At 41.7% G+C, this 12,895-nt stretch overlaps 1 protein-coding gene across 2 annotated transcripts in view; it reads left to right on the plus strand.

The window, feature by feature from the left end:
* The window catches only part of LOC146839637 (uncharacterized), a 590,171-nt gene that overhangs the window by 90,799 nt on the left and 486,477 nt on the right, over nucleotides 1-12,895 (plus strand). For both annotated transcript variants that reach the window (XM_085650371.1, XM_085650372.1), the window contains exon 3: nucleotides 12,667-12,737. In XM_085650371.1, coding sequence (XP_085506497.1) covers nucleotides 12,667-12,737 — 71 coding nt within the window. The remainder of the gene's footprint in view (nucleotides 1-12,666; nucleotides 12,738-12,895) is intronic.

Consider the following 12,895-nt stretch of genomic DNA (forward strand, 5'->3'; position numbering starts at 1 on the left):
GATGAAAGCGGCGCGAAAATGGCCCAATTAATCCTTTTCCCTGACGCGTTTCAGTGCTTCAAGCACCGTAATCATAGGGCGGCAGCTGGCAAAACATGAGATGGACTTCCACGTTTATTACCCTTATGGCACTCACTTTCAGGTAGGCGATATGCCGGGAGTAGAGGTCCCAATTCTTCTATTCAGGTATAGTCATTAATATGCCAGCGATTTTTCTGCCGATTTTCAGTCACTTTAAATTCACAGCCCTCCGGTGGGCCTCAGGCCATTTCAGGGACATCATTTGCGGGTCCGTGGAGCCGCTGCTGTGTCAATAAAGTTCAAGTTGAACAATTCCTCACGGAGTGCATCTTTAAAGCTCGGAGGCTTTTGGGAACATATATATATATATATATATATATATATAAATATATATATAGTTTCACTGAAAACACCATAGGTTTTAGGCACATTATAGTTAGAAATTAGCATTTAAAAAACGTTGGAAATTCACTGAAAAAACCATAGGTTTCAGGGACGTTATAGTTAGTTGGACATTTCACTTGTACAAAACCATAGAAATTACCCCGTTATAGTTAGTTCAGCTAACTATAACTTGCGCCCCCGCAATGCACTGCTGATTACGTCACAAATTACATCATTCATGACATGGTCAGTGACATCACTGAAGACATCACTGATGACATCTCAAATGACATCACTGATGACATCATCCACGTCAAAATCTGATGCACCTCCTCACACTCTAATATAATCTTTGATACACTCACTGTAAAATACAGACTACCATTTTCGAAACCATCGACACACCAATACCAGTTACTACATACACACTCACTGATTCCTAGGTCTACACACACATATACCAATACAATCACTCATACATACAGTCACTCATCAATACAACACTATCGTATGCACTCATACACCTATACAGACACTCAAACACCACCACTCATCCATGGAGTTACTCACACACCTAGTCAGTCCTGCAAAGAATCAATCACACTCTCATTTCCTCACCTATACTGTTATACACACACCACCTCACTTATTTAAACATATACTAACACATACTTATTTTCTTATGCAATCACTGATACAAGTACACACTCATCCATACAGCCACTCACCCAATCACTGACTCTCACAGATAGTCATTTATATACTCCAACTCTCACATACACTGCCTTTTACATATGTAGTTACTTGGACATTTACCACTGAGACATCCGTTCACTCACCAACACACCCATATACACACACTCAACCACCCATACAGCTGTTTCCACATGCACTCTTGAACCCATACACCCAGTGAATCAACCACTCAGAATTCTATGCACACAGTCACATACCTCCCACCCACCCACACACTCAGTCTCCCATACAAATACTCAGGCAACCAATCAATAACCCATATAGACACTCATGTAGCTACTGACCAACCCATGCAGAAGCTTACACAACAACAGAAAGTCTGATAGAGACATTCACACAGTTTTGTCACTAACCCATGCATTCAGTAAGACACATTTAATCACTCACTTATACAGTCAGTTACGCACCTACTTAATCCTTTATCCAGACAATTATACACCCACTCATTCTTCAATAAACCTTGGCATATATATAAAACATATTTAAACTTTACAGAAACACACAGTCACTGGATGATGTCATCAGTGATGTCATCAGTGATGTCACTTGAGATATCATCAGTGATGTCATCAGTGATGTCACTGACCATGTCATGAATGATGTAATATGTGACGTCATCAGCAGTGCATTGCGGGGGCGTGAGTTATATTTAGCTGAACTAACTATAACGGGGGAATTTCTACGGTTTTGTACGAGTGAAATGTCCAATTAACTATAACGTCCCTGAAACCTATGTTTTTTTCAGTGAATTTCTAAGGTTTTTTAAATGCTAATTTCTAACTATAACGTGCCTAAAACCTATGGTTTTTTCAGTGAATTTCAATGTTTTTTTAAATGCTAATGTCTAACTATAACATGCCTGAAACCTATGGTTTCTTCAGCGAATTTCAATGTTTTTTTAAATGCTAATTTCTAACTATGCCTACAAAGTTAGGACATGTGAAGAAAGAGGAAGAAAAGCACAGCAAGAAGCAAGATAAATGCAGAAAGAGGCAACAGAAGTCGAGAAAGATGAAGAAAAGTGCAGGAAGAAGCAAGAGATGTGCAGAAAGAACCAACAGAGGAGCAGAAAGTCCTCCTGTGCCTCCAACTTTTTAGTGACGGGTACTGGTGGTAACTGACTATGACTAACCAGGACCAGAGCCAGTGCTATGCTAAAAGACACTTAGAATACAGTGAAAACACCTACATACACTATGGAACACTATGCGTTGGGGTACCCCTGTAATAAGCATGACCTCCTCTGTATTTGCCATGAGTTAGTACCGGGGTCATTGCATGAGTACATGGGTAGTGACTGAATGATTAGAGTGCTGAAAGGACAGTGCATGGTGATTTTATATTTGCTTGGGTTGTGGCGGAGTGATTGAATAAGTACATGATGCTGGATGGCTGATTGGAGGAGTGCATGGGTAGTGACAGAGGGATTTCTGGAGCACATGGGTACAACCTGGTTAATTGGAAGAGTGAATCAGTACTGTGTAGGTGGTTAGAGGTCTGCATGGGTAGTGCACAGGGGATTGTAGCAGTGAATGTGTTAGTACCCAGGTCACTCCATGAGTACATGGGTACTGACTGGAAGATTAGAATACTGCAAGTAGAGTGCAAGGTGAATTTATAAGTGCCTGGGTTTTGGTGGAGTGATTGGATAAGTACATGGTGCTCGCTGGTTGATCGGAGGAGTCCATGGGTAGTGACAGGGCAATGACTGGACTGCATGGGTACTGCTCAGAGTATTGTAGCAGTGCATGAGTTAGTGCATTGGTCATTGCATGAGTGCATGGGTAGTGACTGGATGATTAGAGTGCTGCAAAGAGAGTGCATGATGAATTTTTAAGTGCTTGGGTTTTGGTGGAGTGATTGCATAAGTAAACACATGTCCCATCAGGCCCCGCACCCTCCCTTCACCACTGTGCAAAGGTGCCCCCTGGCGGGTTTTAATTTGGGGAATTAATTCCTCTTGAATCCTGAGGGTCCCTGGGGGCCAACTACCCCACCATGTACCTCCAGTAAGCGCCATAGAGCTACGTTGCAGAGAGGTGGTCCGAGGCCACGCCCATTTTTACTCCTCTCTGCAACACTACTCTGTGGTGCTTGCTGGACATGCCTGGTGGGCTAGTTGGCCCCCAGCGACCCTCAGATTCGAGGGGACTTAATTCCCCAACTTAAAATGTGCCACAGGGCGCGTTTGTACACTTGTCACATCAGGCCATGCCCCTTCCTTTCCTTGCACCACTGTGCAAAGGTGCATTTTAAATTGGGGGATTAGGTCCCCTTGAGTCCTGAGGGTCCCTGGGGACCAACTAGCCCACCAGCTACCTCCAGTGAGCACCTCAGAGCTGCGTTGCAGAGTGGTGTAAAAAGGGGGTGTGGCCTTAGACCACCTCTCTGCAAGGCAGCTCCCTGGTACTTACTAGAGGTAACTGGTGGGCTAGTTAGCCCCCAGGGACCTTCAGGATTCAAGGGGACTTAATCCCCAACTTAAAATGGGCCACAGGGCGCGTTTGCACAGCGGTGCAGGGAGGGGATGGGACCTGATGTGACAAGTGTGCAAATGCGCCCTGTGGTGCATTTTAGGTTAGGGGATTAAATCCCCTTGAATCCTGAGGGTCTCTGGGGGCCAACTAGCCCACCAGGTACCTCCAGTATGCACCAGAGAGTTGTGTTGCAGAGAGGTGTTCAGAGGCCACGCCCCTGTTTACACCTCTCTGCAACGCAGCACTTTTGCGCTTACTGGAGGAACCTGGTGGGCTAGTTGGCCCCCCAGGGACCCTCAGGATTGAAGGGACTTAATTCCCCAATTTACAATGTGCCAGGGGGTGCATTTGCACACTTGGTATTTCAGGCCCCGCCCCCTCCATGCACCACTGTGCAAATGCACCCCCTGGCGCGTTGTAAATTGGGGGATTAATTCCCCTTGAGTCCTGAGGATCCCTGGGTCTCCTTTGCATCGGTCATTACCTCATCAGAAATGCACAAGGTTCTATGGAGCACTTCTGTTAGCACGTTCAAGCCACACTGCCATCTGGGGTGTGAAAATGACTTGCGTGAGGTCAAGCTGCCTGTCTTGTTTACATGTGTTTCTTGCTGTGAAGGAGGCTATGTCGAACTTCTCTTGCACTATCTATTGGACGACGGGCTTACAGTCTAGTTTACGGGACTAGTGGTCGTTGCAAATGGTTCAAAAGGCCATAATGCAAGCTAACAGCCCCCTGCGATGGATCGCATGGCTCCGTAAGACAGGCTAGATCAGGCATTACACTTTGCTCATTGGCTGCTTGTATGACTGACTCCCCCTGAGATGGGACCCACTCATCAGAACAAACTTCAACCAATTGAGAAGCCTTGCCTCCTGGGATTACTCATGGCGCAAGCTCGCTGTGCAGACACGCAGGAAGGACGGCTGTCTTCTTTTCTTCCTGCCGGCAGTTTTAACAGGCTGACCTGGGGCTATTTAACAAAAAATTACTTGCTGTTGGGTATTAATTAGGAGAGAACGAAGCAGCAGGTTTCTCACACTTTTCATTAATGTGACATGAGCGCTGGGCACATTCCTGAGGTTAACTTGACATGAGCTTCCTGTCAAATATAATGTTCAATGGAGCCACCGTTGCTTACTTATTTTATGCCATTAATAACCATTGACAAAGCCAACAGTCCTGGCTTGTTGCAGGTGTACTGTTATTGTCTAGCTGGAAGCTGCCCAAATACCAGATTTGTGGAATACTATGCCCAGCACTGGTCTTTAGCTTGAGCATTCTTAAGGCGCTTAAATCCATGGCCCTGTTTACCACTATGCTTCATGCCTGACTTGCTCCATTTTTCTATTTTAGCCTAGACGAAGGAGGTCTCTGTTCATAAACCCGTTTCCTTGTGTCCGATGGAAGAAGGCACAATTTGGGTAAATTCTTTTTTTTTACTTTTTGAAATATTACCTCCGTGTTTAAGCTTGCTTGCTGTAACTTTCCTGAAAGTCTGCCGCCTTCGAGCAGACGGAGTATACCCCGGTAACGCTCCGGCATACCAAGATGTTTTGTCCCTCATTCTTAAAACACAGGTCAGTTATCATTCCGAATGTGGAAAGTGGAGTCTACGGCAGATTAATCATCGTAACGTAACGTAATGCTGCCAGCATGGCCTGAGAAGTGTAGTCTGGCCAGCTACACAATCCTGCCCTGTTATCTTGGTCGCCCAACTAAGTATAATATAATATAGAAGTGACATCAAACGTTCCAATGATGCCACAATCCCTCCCATAAGAACGGGGGGGCATTTTCAATATAATATACAAGGGATGTCTTTGCCACCCTTTTTAAATCCCGTTCGCATTAACTTCCTCCGTTGTCATGATGAACATGTGGGAGGCGCTGACCAGCGGAAAGTCAGCGCGCTCGCAGGTACTCTCATCCTTCCATTTAGAGACAATCTGGCTCAATTTTCTGCAACAATGTGCTGTGCATTATCACTATGCTTTATAGATAATCACACTGCACTTAACAGTGTGGCAGCCAGCAGCAGTTTAGCCGGTGACTGTGTCGGGTAGCATAGACGGAGCTCCCTCAGGTAGAAAGGACTGTGACGGCTTAGTTGTAGTATAAAGGCTCCGGGGCTGAGCCGCCGGAACAGCATTATGGCTTCTCTTCACCATTTAAAAGAACATAAACCCACCTGCGACTCTTATCCGAGTGACCAGTCTCGTCAAGATTTTTAGGCCTTCGTTAGCTCAGCAGGATATGAAAGGTGAGCTTCTTTGTGTTGGAGATGCGTTATCATGCAGCACTCCCCATTTTATAACATTTAATTCCCGGGTTTACATAACCTTTCAGATCCCCAGGTCTTGCTTAGTAAGGTGCCTACCTGGCGATGGGAGCTGCTTCAAACTAGCTCTGCGGGAGCGTGGCCTCTGAAGGGCCCGCCTAACATTTGCAGCCTAAGGGACCGCGCATGCAGGGAGGTATCAACACTCACCTATTAGCAGTGTTCTTATTTGCAGGCATCCCCCTTCCTCTGATTTTTACCACTACCTGCCCTTACAACAGAGCTGTGATTGGTGTGAACAGTTAGCATAGTTTCACACGTGCAGGGTGTGTTAGCCTGCTACATAGCTTTTGCTTTTTTGTTTCACTGTTTTCTTGTGACTTGGTTCTACCGAGTCACAAGATGGCTGCCAACACTATCTAGATATCAATATTTTTTTGGGTTGAATTTCTCAGCAACTAATAAATGGATTCACACCATTTTTAAAAAGGTCGCTTTCTGAGCCGGGCAGTACCTTTTTGCCAAATTTGGTCTAATTAGGTTCAGCAGTTCGGGCTGTAACCATGGCTAAAGTTTCCTATGGGAAATTGATTTTTTTACTCTTATTTTTTTAATTTCTCAGCAACTACTGAACGGATTTACACCATTTAAAAAAAGGTCGCTTTCTGAACCAAGCTCTACCTATTTGCAAAATTTGGTGTAATTCCGTTCAGCAGTTGGGGCTGTAGCCTTGGCTAAAGATTCCTATGGAAATGAACATGGAGAAAACACTTTTTGGAACCCCCCTTTTTTCTCAGTCCCCGCTTGCAAATTCACCGCCAAACTTTCAGTATAGGAGCTGACCGGGATAGACTTTTTTTTGGGAGAATTTCGCAAAGATTCGTCAAACGACGCCAAAGTTATTAGCAAATCAATAAATGCTTTTCCTATGGAAACTAGGTTCTAACTATAACTACCTACTGGCGACCGCCAGTAGGTAATAAATATATATTATATATATATATATATATATATATATATATATATATATATATATATATATATATATATATATATATATATATATATATATATATATATATATATATATATATATATCAATAATTTAAAATAAAAACATTCTATAATAAATTAAAAAATTTAACTAACATTTCCCAATACAATAAGTGCAAAGTAGGGAAAGATTTGAATAGCAGAATTAATAAAGTTACTATTCCAACTCCAGTGAGTGCAACAGTAGGGAAAGTGTAGGATAGTGGAGGGGTAAAAATTACTATTCCCACTCCAGTGTGTGCAAAAGTAATGTAAGTGTTGGATAGCTGAGGGGTAAAAATTACTATTCCCACTCCAAAGAGTGCAGCAGTAGGGAAAATGTTGGATAGCAGAGCGGTAAAAATTACTATTCCCACTCCAGTGAGTGCAACATTAGGGAAAGTGTTGGATAGCAGAGAAAAAACAATTACTAATAGCAATTAAACAGTTGGTAAAAAAATTATTACAAAATGTAAAGAATCATAAAAATAAAAAAGAGTATGTTAAAAATATAAAAATACATATATAAAACATATAAAAAGAACACATAATATTAGGTACATATAAAAAACTGCAAATAATACATAAAATAAATTATTAAATAAATGTATAAACAATAATTATTTAAAAGTATTAACAAACAAAAAAATATTTAAAACATAAACGCATTTATTTTAGTTCATACCCTGTAACACCACACCAATAACAAAAAACTTCAACATTTTAAATTACATTCATTTTCATAATGAATAATCGATTAAACATTTCTTATTAATAAAAAATTATACATTATTGAGTACACAAGCTGTAACTTTCTAATATCCACAACACACACCTAAATTAAACTATACAATAATAAATACCACAATTATATATTAATTTGAAAAGAAACACTATAACTATTAACTAATAACAACATTGTATTTACCCCTTTAAAAGTAAAAACAAAACACATTTCCCTATAGTAAATATCAAATAATTAAAATTAACAAAAAATATACACAAATTACTTACCACCCTTTACTCCTATAAACACCACAACACACATAGCATTAATTACACAATTATCATAATTAATTACCAATTGATTAATTCAAATTAATTAATAACTAATTGTTAAATTATCAATTAAAGATTTACTTCCCACCCATTACACCTATAAACACATACAAATATATTCAATTACACAATTACAAATTAAATAATTAAAATTAATTAACCACCAATCATTAATTCATAAATAAAAAATAAATTTCTTCCCACCATTTACACCTATCAACACCACAACACACACCTAAAATTAATGACACAATTACCATCATTGATTACAAATAATTAATTATAATTAATTAACAACCAATTATTGATTAATTAATAGCAAATTACTTCACACATTTAACACTATTACATCTCAAGTAAGCAAATATTAATAAATAAAAAAAAATCAATTCATTAATTATCATTAAATTACTTCCCACCCTATTCCCCTATAAACCCACAACCAGCTATGGAAATAAAAATGCAAAACTAATATAATATATATATTTTTTTAAATATAATTAAATTACTTCCCACCCTATTCCCCTATAAGGCCACTGCCTGCTACGGAGCTAAAAATGCAAACTTTCAAATAAAAAAATGAATACATGTAATATAATTAGATTACTTCCCATCCTATTCCCCTATAAACCCGCAACCCACTACTGACCTAAAAGCGCAAAATATCAAATAAAAAAAAATCATAACTATTTAAAAATGTAACACATTTATTCAAAATAAATGAATAAAAATAAAAATAATCTTATAAAAAAACACACATACATATAAAATATATACTAAAATACATATCTATAATAAATAACGAAATTCATAACAACAATACACTTCGATATTTTTAAAATCAATATTACTTACCTTAAGTCGATATTCTTGCTGTCGATATTCCTGATGCACGATATTAATGACTCGATATTTGTGCAACTCAATATTTTTTTACTCGATATTCTGTCTCTGCACCCTCTCATACAAGGCATGTCACCAACACAAACTCATTTACAGAGTGGATTTGTTGATTGTCTCAGGAGACATAAGGCAATCTAAAAGCAAAAGCTCTCTCTGACTGTAAACAACAAAAAAAAGAGAGGTAGTGAAGAACATTCTGAGGTTTTGAGGGCAGATTGGCTTGTGCCACCATGTAGTGGGTGTAAGAATGAAAGTGTTCACTGTACAGTCAGAAAATCTTGGGCTGTCCGAGTATGCAGAGTGCAGATTCTTTGTGACCTGGGTAATTTCAGGTGGGTTGGATGAAACGGGTAACTTTAAAACACCCATTATGGCAATCTCTTTTCCAGTGTCCAAGCTGCCCACAATTAGAACATTACTGTAGGAGGCTGGCTTAGTATATGGTGCACACTGCACTAATCCAGACAACCCTTATGGTGATTTTAGTGGTCTTTTACAACCTTAGAAAGCTCTTTAAGTGGTAGCTGTGGAGAGCAGCCTCCAGGCTTATTCCGTATTGAGTGTTAAGCAGCTTATTTTACCGGCAATAATCACAGGGTGTAGGTCAAATGAAAAAGAACCACACAGTGTAGATATAAAAATATGTATTTATTATAAAACCGAAGCTAGCACATTGATATATCTCCTACCAGGAGATATCATCACAATACACACAATTCTTCGGTAAGTAAGCACAACTACACAGTGGTTTCCAGGGGGAGACTAAACTATATACTAAGACAGTGGAATGCAAACTGCAACCGAAGTCAGTACAGGGACCAATGGACTCAAGAGAGCTGGGGACACAAGGAACCACCCAAGGTAAGTACCCCAGGAGCCCATTCGAGGCTGTGTGCAGCTAGGGGACTCAGCCGCGTACTCAATAGAAGTCAATGGGACAGTTGCGGTTGCAGTTTTGGAGGAAAAGGACCCTTCACAGCAGACCCTGAAGAAACCCCATGGAAAATGGAAGGTTGGAGAGTCACTCAACCCATGGAAACCCTAGGAACCAGGAAACCTACACCAGAAAAACAAGGTGCATGGGTGTGAAGAGACGTCGGAAACTGCTGTAGACCACAATGGAGGACTTCAGGAAAGCTGCTGCTGGAAGAGTCTCTGGAAGTGTCCAGTGGAATTCAAGGGTGGATTCTCAACAAGAAGAACCTGAAAGCAGAAGGGAGAGAGTCCATGCCTCCCGGAGGTGACTAGGAGGCACGGAAGAGCAATGTCCACCAATATCGGGCGATGCAGGAGTGCTGATGGTGACCTTGTCGCTGCAGCTATGGGGACTAGACAAGGACATGGAAGACCAGGAGCTGCTCATGAGCTGCCCCATGCTAGAAGTCGAGAACCAGGGGTCAGTGTCTGCTGGGAGGACCAACAAGCCTTGGCAGCTGCAACAGACGTGGCAAACAAAGAAGGTGCAGCGTTGGGACCAGCAAGATCCAAGGGACTCACCAAGAGCAGGAGAGTCAGAGCTGGCTCAAAGCAAGTAGGAGAGGCCACAGAAGCCAAAGAAGACCCTCAAGAGGACCCACAGGTTGAAGGAACAGCACTTGCAAGAGGACCTAGAGCAGCTCACCAAAGATGCAGGCCCACGGTGCAGAGGATGTGGTGAGGATGAAGATCTTGAGATGAAGAGATGCTGGGGCTGGAGCTTCTTGTAGCTTGAAGATCTCTGGAGTACACAGCCAACAAGCGTTGACAACGGCAAGTCAATGCGGTACTGTTCCAACGGTTCAGGAGCAGCAAACCAGTCAGCTGAGTTGCTGTGCCTGCAGATGCAGGGGAGTGACTCCTTCACTCCAAGGGAGATTACTTTGGGTGTCCTTGATGCCCACAGGTCTGGAGCATAACCTGAATAGAGCACAGACAATGTAGAGACTTCAGAACAGCAAGACCAGGAGCAGTAGGAGTCTTCTGTGATGCAGTCTCGTTTCCAGGAGAAGTCCAACGAAGTCAGAGTTTCTATACGATCAAAGAGTGATGCAGTTTCAGGCTGCACTCATTGGAATCCCAATGCAGAGCTGCAACTTACCGAAATCCAGGTCTTGGCCAATCGATAGTTGTGGACTTTGCATCCTGTCTTACTATTTGCACCCTTTCTTCTAGTGCCCTACTGTCAGTAGCTCACCTGGCACTGCTCCTTTGCACAATGCCTCCTTGTGCTCCTACTGCTGGCAGTCCTGCTGGTGCAGCCTCATTTCCAGATGTATCCACTGACACAGCCCCAGCTCCTGTGGCTGCCACATGGACATTCAAAACAGACATAAATTCTCCCCCACCATCGTCCGCTGTCTGTCCCCTTGTATTGTGGGTCAGTGATCTGGGTAAATAAAGAGGTTGTAGGAGGGCAGTAGCCAACTCTGTCCCTCAAAGAGCTTACTTCATATTCCAGTCTCTCCTGAGTCTGTATCATGCTGGAGACTTGGGATTCAAGTCTATGTTGGTTTGCTTTGCTTTATCAATTCAAATGTTCTGGCCACTGTTCTTCATCTGTTTATTTATAGGAGCCTTTCATTTCTTTATTTAAATGATTAAATTATCACTATCAGGAAAGGGTTCCTTCCCATCCGCATTAGTGAGTCCCACCCACTGTTTCAGAAATTTGTTTTCTTCACTCATACATGAAAAACAAGAAGGCATCTGCTGGTCTTATCCTGCAGCATATCCTGTGGAAAGGGTGGGAATAAAAATGGAAAGTAGAGTAAAAGTTGGAGGGGAGTCCCTCAATTCATTTCTTTTTAAGGCATTTTGCAAGCACGAAATGACTTAGGACGCCTGGCCCTATGTCTCCGAACTCCTTTAAATTCCTTGTGCCTGTAGCACATGCCCAAAATCTGGTGTAGGATATATTTCCCAGTTTAAATCACATCTGTTAACGAGCACAGTGACAATAAGAGGTTTCCTTGTCACTTTGGGGCTTCAAAGTCCCTTAAGGAATGATACACAGGAACAACCCCTTACGCCCAGTAGGAGAACAGGGGTACAATATGTAAACAAACAACAGTGGTTCACTGGGGCTCTTTTGTCATGTATATATATACATATACAAAGCCACTCACCATCTAAAGTCTTCAAATAATACTTCTCTGTTTATTCACAAACATGCATATAAATGTCATCAAAATCAGTTAAAAGTGCAGGCGTCCGCAGTGCTCACAAGGTGCAGTAGGTGCAGTATTTACAATGAAATATATACACTGGAATGTCTTTGAATTTTCAGCAAACTGGGAACAGTCCGAGATCCATTCACAGGCTCCTGTCAGCAGTTTAATTTTCCACTAAAATTGTCCACGTTTCGATCCTCTTGTCAATTCATAAGGGTCTCCTCAAGGCACACATGACGTCTGGCATTTCACCTCCAAGCACTGGAAATTGCTTGCGTGGTATTATCAGTGTCGATGCCTGCATCAATGCTTTTCATGTGCAGAAAAGGCACAACGTGTTGTGTTTGAATGGATTCACCACATCTTCCTCAGACTGTGGACAAAATAAACTTCTGGGGGCAGATTTACAAGCCCCTTGCACCACTTTTGCGTCACTTTTCCCATGTTAAAAGTGACGCAAAAGTTGCTTAAGGGGCTTGTAAATCTGCCCCCTGGTCTTTCAAACTGTGCTTGCTGGGAAACCTGCAAAGGTCTCTCTAGCCCAGACCTACATCCTGATGCTTCTAACATTATGTAACCTAAGTTTATCTTTTTAATTTTCCAGTAATATCTCCCTTCCTGACGGATCGAAGCCCAACGAGAGCCAAGGAGAAGTTGAAAGAATTGAAGAGAAAGGTAATACAACACCACCATAGCGCCTAAAACCTGTGATACATTCATGCAACCCTGTCTTCCCCCAGACTCTGTTGCTACCCAGAGAACAATGTAATCCAGCCATGGAAATATACCAACCCAGGCCTAACAAGTGTTTGTCTAATGTAAATTATGGTAAT

The sequence above is a fragment of the Triturus cristatus genome, chromosome 4_1, assembly GCF_964204655.1.
Source record: "Triturus cristatus chromosome 4_1, aTriCri1.1, whole genome shotgun sequence".
Taxonomy (NCBI): Eukaryota; Metazoa; Chordata; class Amphibia; order Caudata; family Salamandridae; genus Triturus; species Triturus cristatus.